This window comes from Ictidomys tridecemlineatus, chromosome 14 (genome assembly GCF_052094955.1).
Source record: "Ictidomys tridecemlineatus isolate mIctTri1 chromosome 14, mIctTri1.hap1, whole genome shotgun sequence".
NCBI lineage: Eukaryota > Metazoa > Chordata > Mammalia > Rodentia > Sciuridae > Ictidomys > Ictidomys tridecemlineatus.
The window spans coordinates 51972247-51984293 of record NC_135490.1 but is presented as its reverse complement, the minus strand read 5'-3'; the positions used below and the strand labels follow the sequence as shown (position 1 = coordinate 51984293).

The following is a 12047-nucleotide window of genomic DNA, read 5'->3' as shown; positions in this document are numbered from 1 at the left end:
TAAAGAGAAGGGAAAAACATGAAAACATTTTATATTTCTCTCTCTTGTTTCTTTCATTTCAAGAACCCTGGTACCTGTTTCTCTTTTCACTAGGTTATGTGGGATGTGGTTCCTAGCTTGTTGCTCCTCAGTTTCAGCATTTGACTTTAAAACTTTAGTCTCCCTACCTTAGATGACTGCTTTTATGCTACTTCCCATTTTCCTCTGTTGTCATTTTGAGTAAAAGGTTAGCAAGGCTATGACATTAAAGAAATGTTCATTTTTTTCTGTGTTGGAGTTTTCTGAATGCAATTTCCTGTTACGAAGATCCCCTGGATGATCCGTGGACACATCTGAATATCCCATCACCATTTATAACATTTGAAAGGACAAGTAATATGCTAAGTTACAAAGAAATTTAGTGATGTTTTAAAAAAATTTCTGCTTAGGTTTTATTATCAGGTAGTTTATTGCTGTTTTTTGGAAACGATTGTTTTTGTCCTTTCCAGAATATGTTAATTGTCATTTCTCTTATTGCTTGTGCATTTTCTTCAAGCAGTCTTTCCTTTCAGATTTCTTGCTATATATTTAGTGGTTTGCAGAAATAAGATGATGTAGCCTCTTAGTTTCTAAATTCAGCCAATAGCCAAATTTAAATTGGAGTTCTAAGATGTTTTCTGGTGAGTGAAAGTGGCATATCTTAGTACAAAGATTATGCATTTAATATTGTTTCCTCAGATTTCTTTTGAATAGTCATTGTTTCTAGACTTTATCCTGGTTATTTAGAATTGTCAAGTAAATGATTTTGAGTATACACACACACACACACACACACACATACACACACATACACACATCTTTGCTGTGAAATAAGGTACATATCTTAGTGTTTTTATGTCAGAGGCTATTTATGAAATATCACTACCAATTAAATTTAAAAGGCTTGTTAACCTTTACTTATTTTTAATCCTATAAATTATTATCCTGAACCAGAATGTTATTAAATTCTCACTTGGTTATGATTCTGACTGTTGTTTTAGGAATGCTGTTTCTATTGAGCAGATGTTTGACATCAAATTTAATCTTTTTTCTCTCTTCTAGGTAAAAGATAGAGCATATCAAGGTAAATTTTTAGGTTTCTTAAACTTGTAATAACCCTTTGTATTGGTGTTTGATGTGTGTTTTATGTATGTTAGAAGTAGATACAGTGACTTTTAATGTCTATTATCTTTTTAACCTCCTGAAAATTTTACTATTCCTAGGTTGCTAGCATGTATAATAGAGTAGATGATGATGGTTCCAACTGTGAGATAGGAGATAAAGAGGAGGAACAAATTGTGGATAGGGAGATGATGATAAGTTTTAATTTGGGGCAGATTAACTTTGAGTATTGATGTAATGCAGATGTATTACATTTGAAGAGTATTTCTATGCTAATGATTTAATCATGCATTAAGTAATTGAGTAGATAATTTGAAGAATGGTAATGTGAATCAGTATGTTTTCATTTCTGTTTTTCTTTGCAAAGAATTAAATGATTCCATTTTCGGAAAAGAAAGTGTTTTGAGAAGGGGGGAATATCAAGCTACAACACTTTACTGTATTTCCCATCTGTGAAATAAGCTTAAATTGAAATATCATTTTGGATGGGAGGGGTTCCTGGGATTGAACTCTGGGGCACTCTACTGAGCCACATCGCCAACCCCCTATATTTAGAGACCAAGTCTCACTTAGTTGCTTAGTGTCTCGCTCTTGCTGAGGCTGGCTTTGAACTTGGAATCCTTCTAGCTCAGCCTCCTGAGCCACTGGGATTACAGGTGTGCACCACTGCACCCAGCAAAATATCATTGTTCTTATATTTTTCTTAAATTCTAATAATTTTTATACTCTTATTGCTAATAAGCATAGATTGCTTTTTAAAAGCAGAATAGTTATGCTAAGAAGTATTTCCTCATAGTATCATATAACATGTCTTTGCTTTTAGTAGATTGAGTAATTGAATTTCATTTAGTGATTGTAATAATCTTGTGTATTTCCCCCTTTTAGTCAATGAACAGCAAATTTCCAAAAAGGTGAACAATTTCATGAAAGAAAATGAAGAACTAATGCAGAAATTGTCAAATTATGAACAGAAGGTATAATTATTTTTTTCTTCTCCCTTGGTTCTAGCTTGAATCATTCCTACCTGTTTTAATTTAAAAATCATATTTTAAAATTTTTGTTTCATTATTTCCTACAAATCATCCAAATTCTAAACAGTCATATGTATTAAGTACTGCTTTCTTCTGGAAAGGGTCACTTGTCTGGAAGTAACTTGTATGGTAGCACTATAATTTGTGTATCTTAATTCTGAATGCTTTATTTACATAGATGAAGGAATCAAAGAAACAGGTTCAAGAGACCATGAAACAAAATATGATTCTTTCTGATGAAGCAACTAATTATAAGGTAAAAATCCCTTCTTTGGGGGGAATTACATTCTAAACTCAAAAGTAAATGTAATGAGTGAGTAATCTTGACACCTTTTTTTTCCAGGATAAAATGAAGCTTCTTGAAAAAGCTAAAGAACTTCTGGATGAGGGAGCTAAAAGTCTTCATGTTATGTTAGAATCTGAGAGAGAACAGAAAGCTAAGAATCAGGACTTGGTAAGAGTTTTGCTGCTAAGTATTACTGCAATTTGGCTTTTGAAATATTTTGTAAAATTGGTTAAGTTGAACTTAGTCCAGCTGTTAACTAAAGTAAGATTAGGAGTCAAGGAAGTTGAACCCACTTCTGCCCATTTTGTGGAACTTTTAAGTACTGATACAACAACTTAAAAAATTTTTACTTACATATTTCATTTTCAATTTCTATAAGTTTCTGTAATTACATAAAAGTTGCAAAAGATGGTAGAGAGTGTGTTCTGAAATATCCTACCCCCAAGTAAGCTTGATCACCTAGCTGAGGTAGTATTTATCAGATTTCTCCACTGTAAAAATTCTTTCCAATCCTTTTCATATTGTATTCTTTGGAAGTTACCATGCACAGCCCACAGTTAAAGTATGAAGAGTTACAAGCTCAGGATGCAGCTCATGGTAGAGCACTTGCCTAGCATGCATGAGGCCCAGGATTCAATCCCAGGCATTGCAAACAAAGATTGCAGATTTATGTCCACTTCCTTAAGGAGCAAGTATCTTTATAATTTTTTTGGAATTCTTCTGTATGTGAGATTAGTCTATTCTTCCTTAAATTTTTATCATTTTTTACTTATGATAAGAAAATTTTAAAAATGATCTTGGGAAATTTTTTTCTCTATCACTAGAAAAAAAAATACTAATTTGAACTGGTTTACTTGAAACAGTAATTAATTAGTTAATTTTCTATGCTTTAAAACATTTTATTTACTTATTGCATTATGATTTTCTATACTTTGAACTTTTTTTCTGGTTATCTCATAAACAGTAAGGTTGTGGATGCCATGAAATATTTATGACTTCATTTTCCCTCATCTCTTTCAGTTTTTGATTTTTTGCTTAGTCCAAAGCTGGATCCCCTGCATTTACCTGAAATGTAATGGGATGGCTTGACAAAAATTTTGTTGTGTTTATCTTTTTTAGTATATATATGTATGTGTACGTACACACACACACACACACACACACACACACACACACATATCAGTATTTCTACTGAAATCCTAATGCATATTTTGTGTTCTGTTTTTACCTGGCAGATAATGGAAAATAAGAAATCTATAGAGAAGCTTAAAGATGTCATTTCAGTAAATACTTCTGAACTTTCAGAGGTAAAGCTGCCAACTATTGCTAACGGATATTAGTACTACATCTTAGTTTTGTTGCGGACCAAAAATTTGAGGTGTGCTAAAATGTGCAAAAAATGAGAACTATATGATGTCTTGTTTGGGAAAGTATAACTTTGTTTCTTCTTTGGAATTAATTCACTTACTGTAGTGTTTTTCATTAGCTTCAAATTCTCCTTACTGAAGCTAAGCTTCGTGAAGAGAAGGTGAAGTTGAAATGCTGTCAGCTTCAGAAAGAAAATACCATGCTTAAGAAGGAGAAAGAGCAGGTAAAGAAAATTTGATGTCATACATAATGTAAACTAGAGAAGTGAATATCATTATCTTGTATCTTTCTTGGATCTGTTTCTGAGGTAAGGAATTTTCATGTAGGACCTTTTCTAGATATGCAAAGTTTAAACAATGCTCCCCAAATTGAGTGCATATATATGGTCTCCATCTGTTTTGGATTTTTGGATTATTGCTTTTCTTATCAAATGTCAATCAGTTATTAACTTGCATAGCCTCAAAGAAACTTTTTAAACCAGAAAATTAAGTATTTTATGATCCTCTTTTGAATAGTTACTGATTCACCGGCCAAGGGAAGATTACATGATAAGGAATCTAAATTTAGGAGACAGTCATATGTGCCCAGCCATTCCTGCTGGAGATAAATTATTTGAATTGGCAGCAATTTTCTGGGGAATGCAATAAACAGGCTCAACTTCCTGATAGCTCTGATGTTCTTACTGCAGCTGTGAGAGTTGGGGCCACTCTGCCCTCTTCCTTAACCAAGGTCTCAACCCCCTCGATTGAGGCAGGCCACCGAGGAGTATGGCTCTCTATTTCTTTGTCTAAGTCTTGTAGTCCTGATATATCCAGTGCAGAAACCCCTCCCTAACCCATAGGAATTCATGTGTTTTGACTTTTCAGTTGCAGCAGGAAGTAAAAGACTGGAGTACATCACACGCTGAGCTCAGTGAACAAATGAAATCATTTGAGAAGACCCAGAAAGATTTACAAGTAGCTCTTAGTCAAAAAGATGATACTATTAAAGTAAGTTTATACTCCAAATACATGTTTCATCTCATGAATTCTCCTGAAATCTTCTGAATTAAAATCGAGAGTCTTCCAACCTTTTGCTTCTTTTCTAGGCTTTGACTAATCACATCACACAGTTGAATCGGTTTCAATGTGAATCTGAATCTGAGGATCAAAGTCGAGATGAGTCAGATGAATTAACCAATGGAGAGTTAGCAGGTAAGATCAGTCTCAGGGAGGTTGAATCCTTTTTTGCTTTCCTGTCTTTAATTAAGTATACAGATGCCACTTTTCAGCTGGCTTAATTTCTTCTTAAGCTTCAGGGTTGTAGACACATATCACTGGATCTATAGATATGTCTGTTGCATTGGCAGAGGTGGGTTGTTGGGGTATAATGTAGCAATAGGCATGTGAAGAACACTGACTTTTTCTATCCTATTGAAAACTAGTAAGTACACTGCAGCTACAATAGTCATATCCTATACCTCTAAGTATTGAACATTGTACAGTAAGAGAAATTTATTTCTTAACTTATGCAGATGATACTTGATTTTGATACTCATCATCTCTATGGCTCTGTGGTTTTAAGGTCCACAGTCAGTCCGGAGACAGTTGGAACCATAAACTAAGGCTGTGAGAACAGAGGCTAGAGACTATCAGAAAGCTAGAGAGGGAGTGTAACAGTGTTTACTGATGAGGAAAATATTTCCAGATGTTTTCTCCCAAGTTGGATATTGCTTACATAGCAAGTATTTCAAACCACACCTGGTAGTAGATTCAGGGAGAAAATAGAGGATTGAATCTTTCTAAACAAGACACTTATTGCCCAGGTGAAGATAGATCTGAGAGAGAAGAAAAGCTTTTTATCTTACAAGAATAGCATAGATAACATTTTAGTTGTGCAAACTAGAAATTCACCTTTTTTTTTTAAGACAGACACAGTACTTTTATTTATTTTTATGCTGAGGATCAAACTCAGTGCCTCACACATGCTAGGTGAGCACTCTACCACTGAGCCACAACCCCAGTCTGAAATTCACCTCTCTCTCTTTTTTTTTTTTAAATCTAAGCTTGCAATTCTCTTAAAAGTCATTAGTCTAATCAGTATAATTATTTAATTGATTTTTTTCTTCCAGTGTTTGAACACAATCATTCTTTAGTTTAGGGAAGTTAGGAGAATATAGAGTTAAAAGTAAGGAAAGAAAAAGCTAAAGTCTTTTGTTTTTTAGGTGATCGGAACGAGAAGATCAAAGATCAAATTAAGCAGATGATGGATGTCTCTCAGGTATAGTTCTTTGTAAGAGTCCCATAGTACCTGTGAATTCTTCCTGTGCCTCACTTTTAAGAATACCTCTCTTTTCTGCAATTTTTAGACAAAAACTACAATATCAGTAGTTGAAGAGGATCTAAAACTTTTACAACTTAAGCTAAGAGCCTCAATGTCCACAAAATGTAATCTAGAAGGTGGGTTCTTCTTGAGAAGAAATTGCCATGTTGGAAAGACTTAAAAATTTATTGGAAAGATAAAGAATGGCTTCTTGCTTTCATGCTTTTTACTTTTCTTGGCACTACTCCCTCAAACAAGTTCTTAAGTCCTTGTACACATATAGAGATAAGCTGTTTTATCCTTTACAGACCAAATAAAGAAATTAGAAAGTGACTGCAATTCACTGCGGTCTTCTAAAGTTGGACTGGAAGAGGAATGCAAAACTCTTAGGCAGAAAGTGGAGATTTTAAATGAACTCTACCAGCAAAATGAGATAGCACTAAAAAAGTAAGATTTCCATTGTTTGTTATTGTTATCATTGTGTGAACTAACAGATAATTTTATCTAGTAGAGATTTGTCTTTTTTCCTTTGTGTTTTGTTTCCTATAAGTTGCATTTTTCTTTCCATCATCAGTCTTAAGAGTCCTGAGGTAGTTGGAACCATAAACTAAGGCTGTGAGGACATCGTAATCAATTGTCAAATTCATATGAAGGCAAGAAGTGGTAAACTGGTATTAACAGTCACTGATGTGGAAATACCTCTCAAAGATCTAGACCCTTTCTATGATCCCACTATTTATTTTAATTTCCTTTCATTGTGATCAGTTATGTAATTCTAATATTTTGAACTTGTATCTCTAACTCTGGACCTTTAAAAATACTGAGTGTTTTGGAATGACATGTTTTAGTAGAATAAAAACTTCAAAAAGGAATAATATTTACTTATTGATGGTACAAGTTTTGGACTTGAGTATCTCAGATGTTCACACTAAAAATTGAACTGTGGCAAGGATTTTAGGAGTTACGATTACAGAAGTACTTGTTTGTAGTATATATTTATATATTAATCTTCTCAATGTGGAGCTAGTTATTTTTTGGAAGTTCATTTGAAGTTTTTAATCCACAAAAATACTTGAATTCTCTAAAAATAGTTTTTTTGTGTCAGATTTTATTTGTTTGCACCTGATTTATTAACAAGATATATATATACAGACCTTCTTATAGACCTAACTATTTTTAGGTATTTTGACTTCTGTTGCCTAATTAATGCATTAAATATTGAAACCTTTCCATTAACTTTTCTAAAATTCTGTGATCTCCAAGTGACCTTTTTAGAATCTCAAATTTTTGTTCAGGCCAGTTCTAAATGCCTGGCCTGTTTCAAAGAAACATTTCTCATTTTATCACTTTTTTTTTCAAAAGAACACTTGTTTTCTCTGTCCCTACTAGTAATATGAATGACCTAAATGGCAATTAATTTTCTTTGTAATGCAGTTAAATTGTAGCACTATTTTCCTCAACTCCTCCAAAATTAATTCAGTCATCATCTGTGGTTTGTACTCTTTTTTTCTCATCCCCAGGTACTATGTTAGTTCATGCCTGTGTCATATTTTCTGTTTCTAACCTAGGTCATCTGTCTTCATTCTCCATTATTTATATTTTTATATAATTTATTTCAAATTCTTAGTAATTTTCTCTATAGCCGCTTGAGTGGACTTTCTAAAATATAAGTCTGTCCATGTCAATATGTGCCTGTGGTTTATGAAGAATTTGCTTTCTATTTGATGACCTGTTCTTTTTTCTTCCTTGTATCTTTTTAATAGTTTAAATATTTTTAATTATTTTCCTCATCACCTGTATAAGCTTGATGTAATTATAAATTATAATGGAATTATAATTATATAATTATAATTATAATTTTATTCATCTTCTCATAATTTAAAGGCCTTGGTATATATTCTGGATTTAATAAAAACCTGACATAGATTAATAGGCTTATTACTTGTTTTTATGCGCTTTAAGTAGCTCCTGAATCAGATAACTGTTGTGGTATCGTATGTTAGTACTTCATATACTTTGAACTCCACAAGACATTCATTCAATTTATACACATATTTAAAGTTTCTGTAGTTCTGCATTCTACACTGTTGGTTTCTTATTTGAAATTATTTTCATTCTATTTGAACATTGTCCTTTAATGATAGATTTGATTAGTGTATCAAAGTAGTACAAGGATAAACAGAGAATAGTATTTTATCCACTAAATATTGCTACCTTTATAGTCTGTATTAGGTTGACATGAACTTCATGATTAGAGTTAAAACCAGTTTCCATTTTTAAAGGATATTTCTTTTGGCTACTGAATTTTGACTGTTACTTAGTTTTAGCAATTTGAAAATATCCAATTAATTACCATCTGTTTTAATTTTTTTTCTTTAAAGAGTCCATTATCATTGTTGTTTGGTCTTATCTCCCTCCCCTAGTTCCTGTAGTCATTTCTCTCTTTTTTTAACAGTTGTATTGGGAAGTGCCTAGGTGTAGTTTTCCCCACCCCACCCACTTTTTCCTCTTGCAGTTATGTTGCTTGGGACCATTAAACATTTCTTGAATTTTCGAGTCTTTTTCTAAATGTTGATTTTACCTCATTCTCTCTTCTGATTATAATAATGCATATTAGAATTTGATTTCCCCTGCCTCCTACATTCTGGATTTACTTCTTCTGGATATTTTCTTCTGACCTGTCTTAAAAGCGGTAGGATTTATTTTACTTCCCAAATCTGATGTTAAAATCATTCATTGAGTTTAGGATTTTAAAAAGTTCAGGGTTTAAAATATTATTTTAGTTGTAGATGGACATAATATTTTATTTTATTTTTTATAGGATTTTTTTAAGAGAGAGAGAAAGATAATTTTAATATTTATTTTTTAGTTTTTGGCGGACACAACATCTTTGTTTGTATGTGGTGCTGAGGATTGAACCCGGGCTGCACACATGCCAGACGAGTGCCTTACTGCTTGAGCCACATCCCCAGCCCGACACAATATTTTATTTATTTTATGTGGTGTTGAGGACTGATCCCAGTGCCCCACACATGTGGGGCATGTGCTTCACCACTGAGCCACAACCCCAGTCCTATTTCAGTACTACAGCTCAAACCCAGGACCTTGAGCCATGTGCTCTACTATTGAGCTACCTCCCCAGACTCCTTGCTTTTTCTCATAAGGGACTAGTGTCTTACTGCTTTCCAAGCTATCTTTAATCTCATCATTCTGCCTCTGCCTCCAAGTATCTTCGACTGTATGTAGGTCACCACACCCAACTATTTCTTGGTTTTATAGTTTCTAATCCTTTGACAAAATTCATAATCTTTTTTTTCCTCTTTTGTGGTGCTGGGGTTTGAACTCAGAGCCTTGTGCATGCAAGGCAGCACTCTACCAACTAAACTATATTCCCAGACCTGAAATTCATAATCTTGACTTTACTTTTTTGACTATATAAAGCACAGTGATTTTAAAACATGTGCGGTTAACCCCATTAGGTGGTTTCCTTTTCTGTGGGATTTTTTCTCACAGAATTTTGTCTTATGGAGTGCCTGGTCAGTTTTGATTGGCTAACATTGTTGTGATAATTATACATGAAATTTGAGGACTAAGATGAAGTTATCTTCTTATAGAAAAGTGTTGAGGTTACTTGAGTAAGATTGTCACTTCAAACTTAGTCAGCAATTAAGATAATTCAAAAATGACTTGTCTTTTCAATGTTTCAGTATTGTTCCTTTTGGATTTTTTGCCTGTTCATCACTTAAGTGTGCAGTACTTTCTAATCTAAACTCAAAGGCTAGGGCTTTTATTAAGGGTCCCTTTATTTGTAGCCCCAAACACTTCTTTTTTCCTCTAAGCCCAGGAATTTGATGAAGGCTTAGTTCAGACTCATTATATCTTTGTGTTATCTTCAATATGTGGGTAAACCTAGGAGAAAAGTACCTTAAAGTGCCAGCTTTACTTGTAATTCTGAGATTCCTTTTTCTAATGGATCTTGGACACATACATATATCTTCACTGCCTTTTTAGCTTGTATCCTTTCAAACACAATTTTATATTCTTATAAAGATGTTTTGATTGTTCTTAGTGCTCTCAGACTAACTCTTTGGTAATTGGAAACAAAATTCTCTCTGTCCTTCAAGATTCAGTTTTCTCCATATTCCTTCTTAAGCCAGTGGGGAAAATTATTATATTCCTTTAGGCGTCATTTATACCTGAAACAGTGAGCTCTTTTATTCTTTAGCATCTTACAAGGTAACTAGTATATTATAGCCACTCATAAAATACTTGCTGAAGAATTAAATGAGAAGCTATATAAGAATATATAATCCCCTTTTTCTATTTGGTATCAATAATCCTTTTTTACTATAGTTCTTCTGATTTATGGAAAATTAAGTTTCAAGTTAATTATCTTTTGAATTGGAACTATGGCTAAAGTAGTACAAGGATAGCAGAAAATAGTATTTTTAAAATCATTAAATGTGGCTACCTTTGTCTCAGTAGATGAACATCTTGAGTTTCATGATCAGAGTTAAAACTTGTCAGTAGATAATACTCTGATCGTGGGTCAGTTTGGCTTCTTTTTCTGGTTGACAGACATTATCAAAACTCAGATTTGTCTTTTTGCTTAATTGCAATTCTTTTGAAATATATATCTAAAGTGTGAAAAATGTTCTGTGGCTAATTGCATAGCTAAAAGACATATTCTAGAAGATTTTTTCTTTGATTGACTATATCTTTATTATGGTACCAGTCTTGGATTGAGAAAAGAGTTCCTCCATGACAAAGATATACTTAGTGTCCTACCCATGGCAGAAACGAGAAAAGAATTATCCCTTGCTTTATCCTAATATGTTTAATTATGTTAGGTTTATCAGTCCTGATCTTCCACATTGAAGTAAAGTGAGTTTTTATTATCTTACACACAGGAGACTTGCCCTTGGGGCACATGTTGTTTTCACATTTATTTTATTTACTGGTAAATAGAGAATTAAGAGGAAAAATTAGAAAATGTAAGTGATTTGCCAGAGTTTGATTTACGAAATTGCAGGTTTGAATTCCTATTTTATGTGCCTAAGCATTTTATAGAATTGTGGGAAGTGATATTCACAGAGAGAAACTTTTGATTTGATAACTGGCTTTATTTTAGGAAAGTGAGCCAAGAAGAATATGAGAGACTAGAAAAAGAGCAGCAGCTGTCAGCTGCAGATGAAAAGGTGGTTTCCGCTGTACAGGAAGTTAAAAATTACAAGTGAGTTCAGTTTCTAAAGGAGGGTGTCAATGTCTAATAAACTAGTGGTGGCTTTCTTTTTTAATCTTTTTTTACATTATGTAGATAGAAGAAAATAGCATGGAAGTATAAATAACGAGAGGATATGAATACATTCAATTCACACAGGAGAAAAAATAAATTTCAACTTTACAAATGAAAAATGTTAACAAAAATTTACTTATACCCAATGGGCAAGACCATAGGGAACTTGGTCAATGCAAACAGTTCTGGGGGTTTTGTATGTTGTAGTAATTCTTTAAGAAATCAGTTTGCTGTGTGATGTATCAAGACCCACAAAAGTGTGGCATTTGATAGACCTTGGAAATCTTTTATGGATATAATTTGAAAAAAAGAAAAAAAGTTTTAAGGAGGAAGATATTTCTAGCAGAATTACTTGAGAACACACTGATGAACAGTTAAGGAAATTATAATTTATCATTCAGAATCTCTAGCAATTAAATGATAAAGAAGTTATTAGTATTGGGTCTTTATTTTATTTTATTTATTTATTTATTTATTTTTGGTGCTTTACTACTAAGCTACATCCTTAGACCTTTTTTTTTTTTTTACTTTGAGACAGGGTCTCAGTTGCATAGGTTCCCACTTAATTGCTGAGACTGACCTCGAACTTGTGATCCTCCTGCCTCAGCTTCCTAATCATTGGGAT

General features: G+C 33.1%; 1 protein-coding gene across 1 annotated transcript; it reads left to right on the top strand.

The window, feature by feature from the left end:
• The first annotated feature begins 2025 nt into the window (after positions 1 to 2025).
• On the top strand, positions 2026 to 11879 carry LOC144370409 (transport and Golgi organization protein 1 homolog). Its single transcript, XM_078031140.1, has 11 exons — positions 2026 to 2114; positions 2350 to 2427; positions 2515 to 2625; positions 3693 to 3764; positions 3944 to 4048; positions 4692 to 4814; positions 4913 to 5018; positions 6029 to 6084; positions 6173 to 6263; positions 6435 to 6573; positions 11258 to 11879. The coding sequence occupies exons 1-11, from the start codon at positions 2064 to 2066 to the stop codon at positions 11361 to 11363; spliced, it is 1038 nt and encodes a 345-aa protein (XP_077887266.1). The 5' UTR covers positions 2026 to 2063; the 3' UTR covers positions 11364 to 11879.
• The last annotated feature ends 168 nt before the right edge of the window (positions 11880 to 12047 follow it).

What these genes read in the sequence shown, in the direction of transcription:
- LOC144370409 (XM_078031140.1), top strand. Translation starts at nt 2,064, where the DNA reads ATGAAAGAAAATGAAGAACTAATGCAGAAATTGTCAAATTATGAACAG. An exon ending in ATACTTCTGAACTTTCAGAG is followed by an intron (nt 3,765 to 3,943) that starts GTAAAGCTGCCA and finishes GTTTTTCATTAG; the next exon opens with CTTCAAATTCTCCTTACTGA. An exon ending in CACAAAATGTAATCTAGAAG is followed by an intron (nt 6,264 to 6,434) that starts GTGGGTTCTTCT and finishes TATCCTTTACAG; the next exon opens with ACCAAATAAAGAAATTAGAA.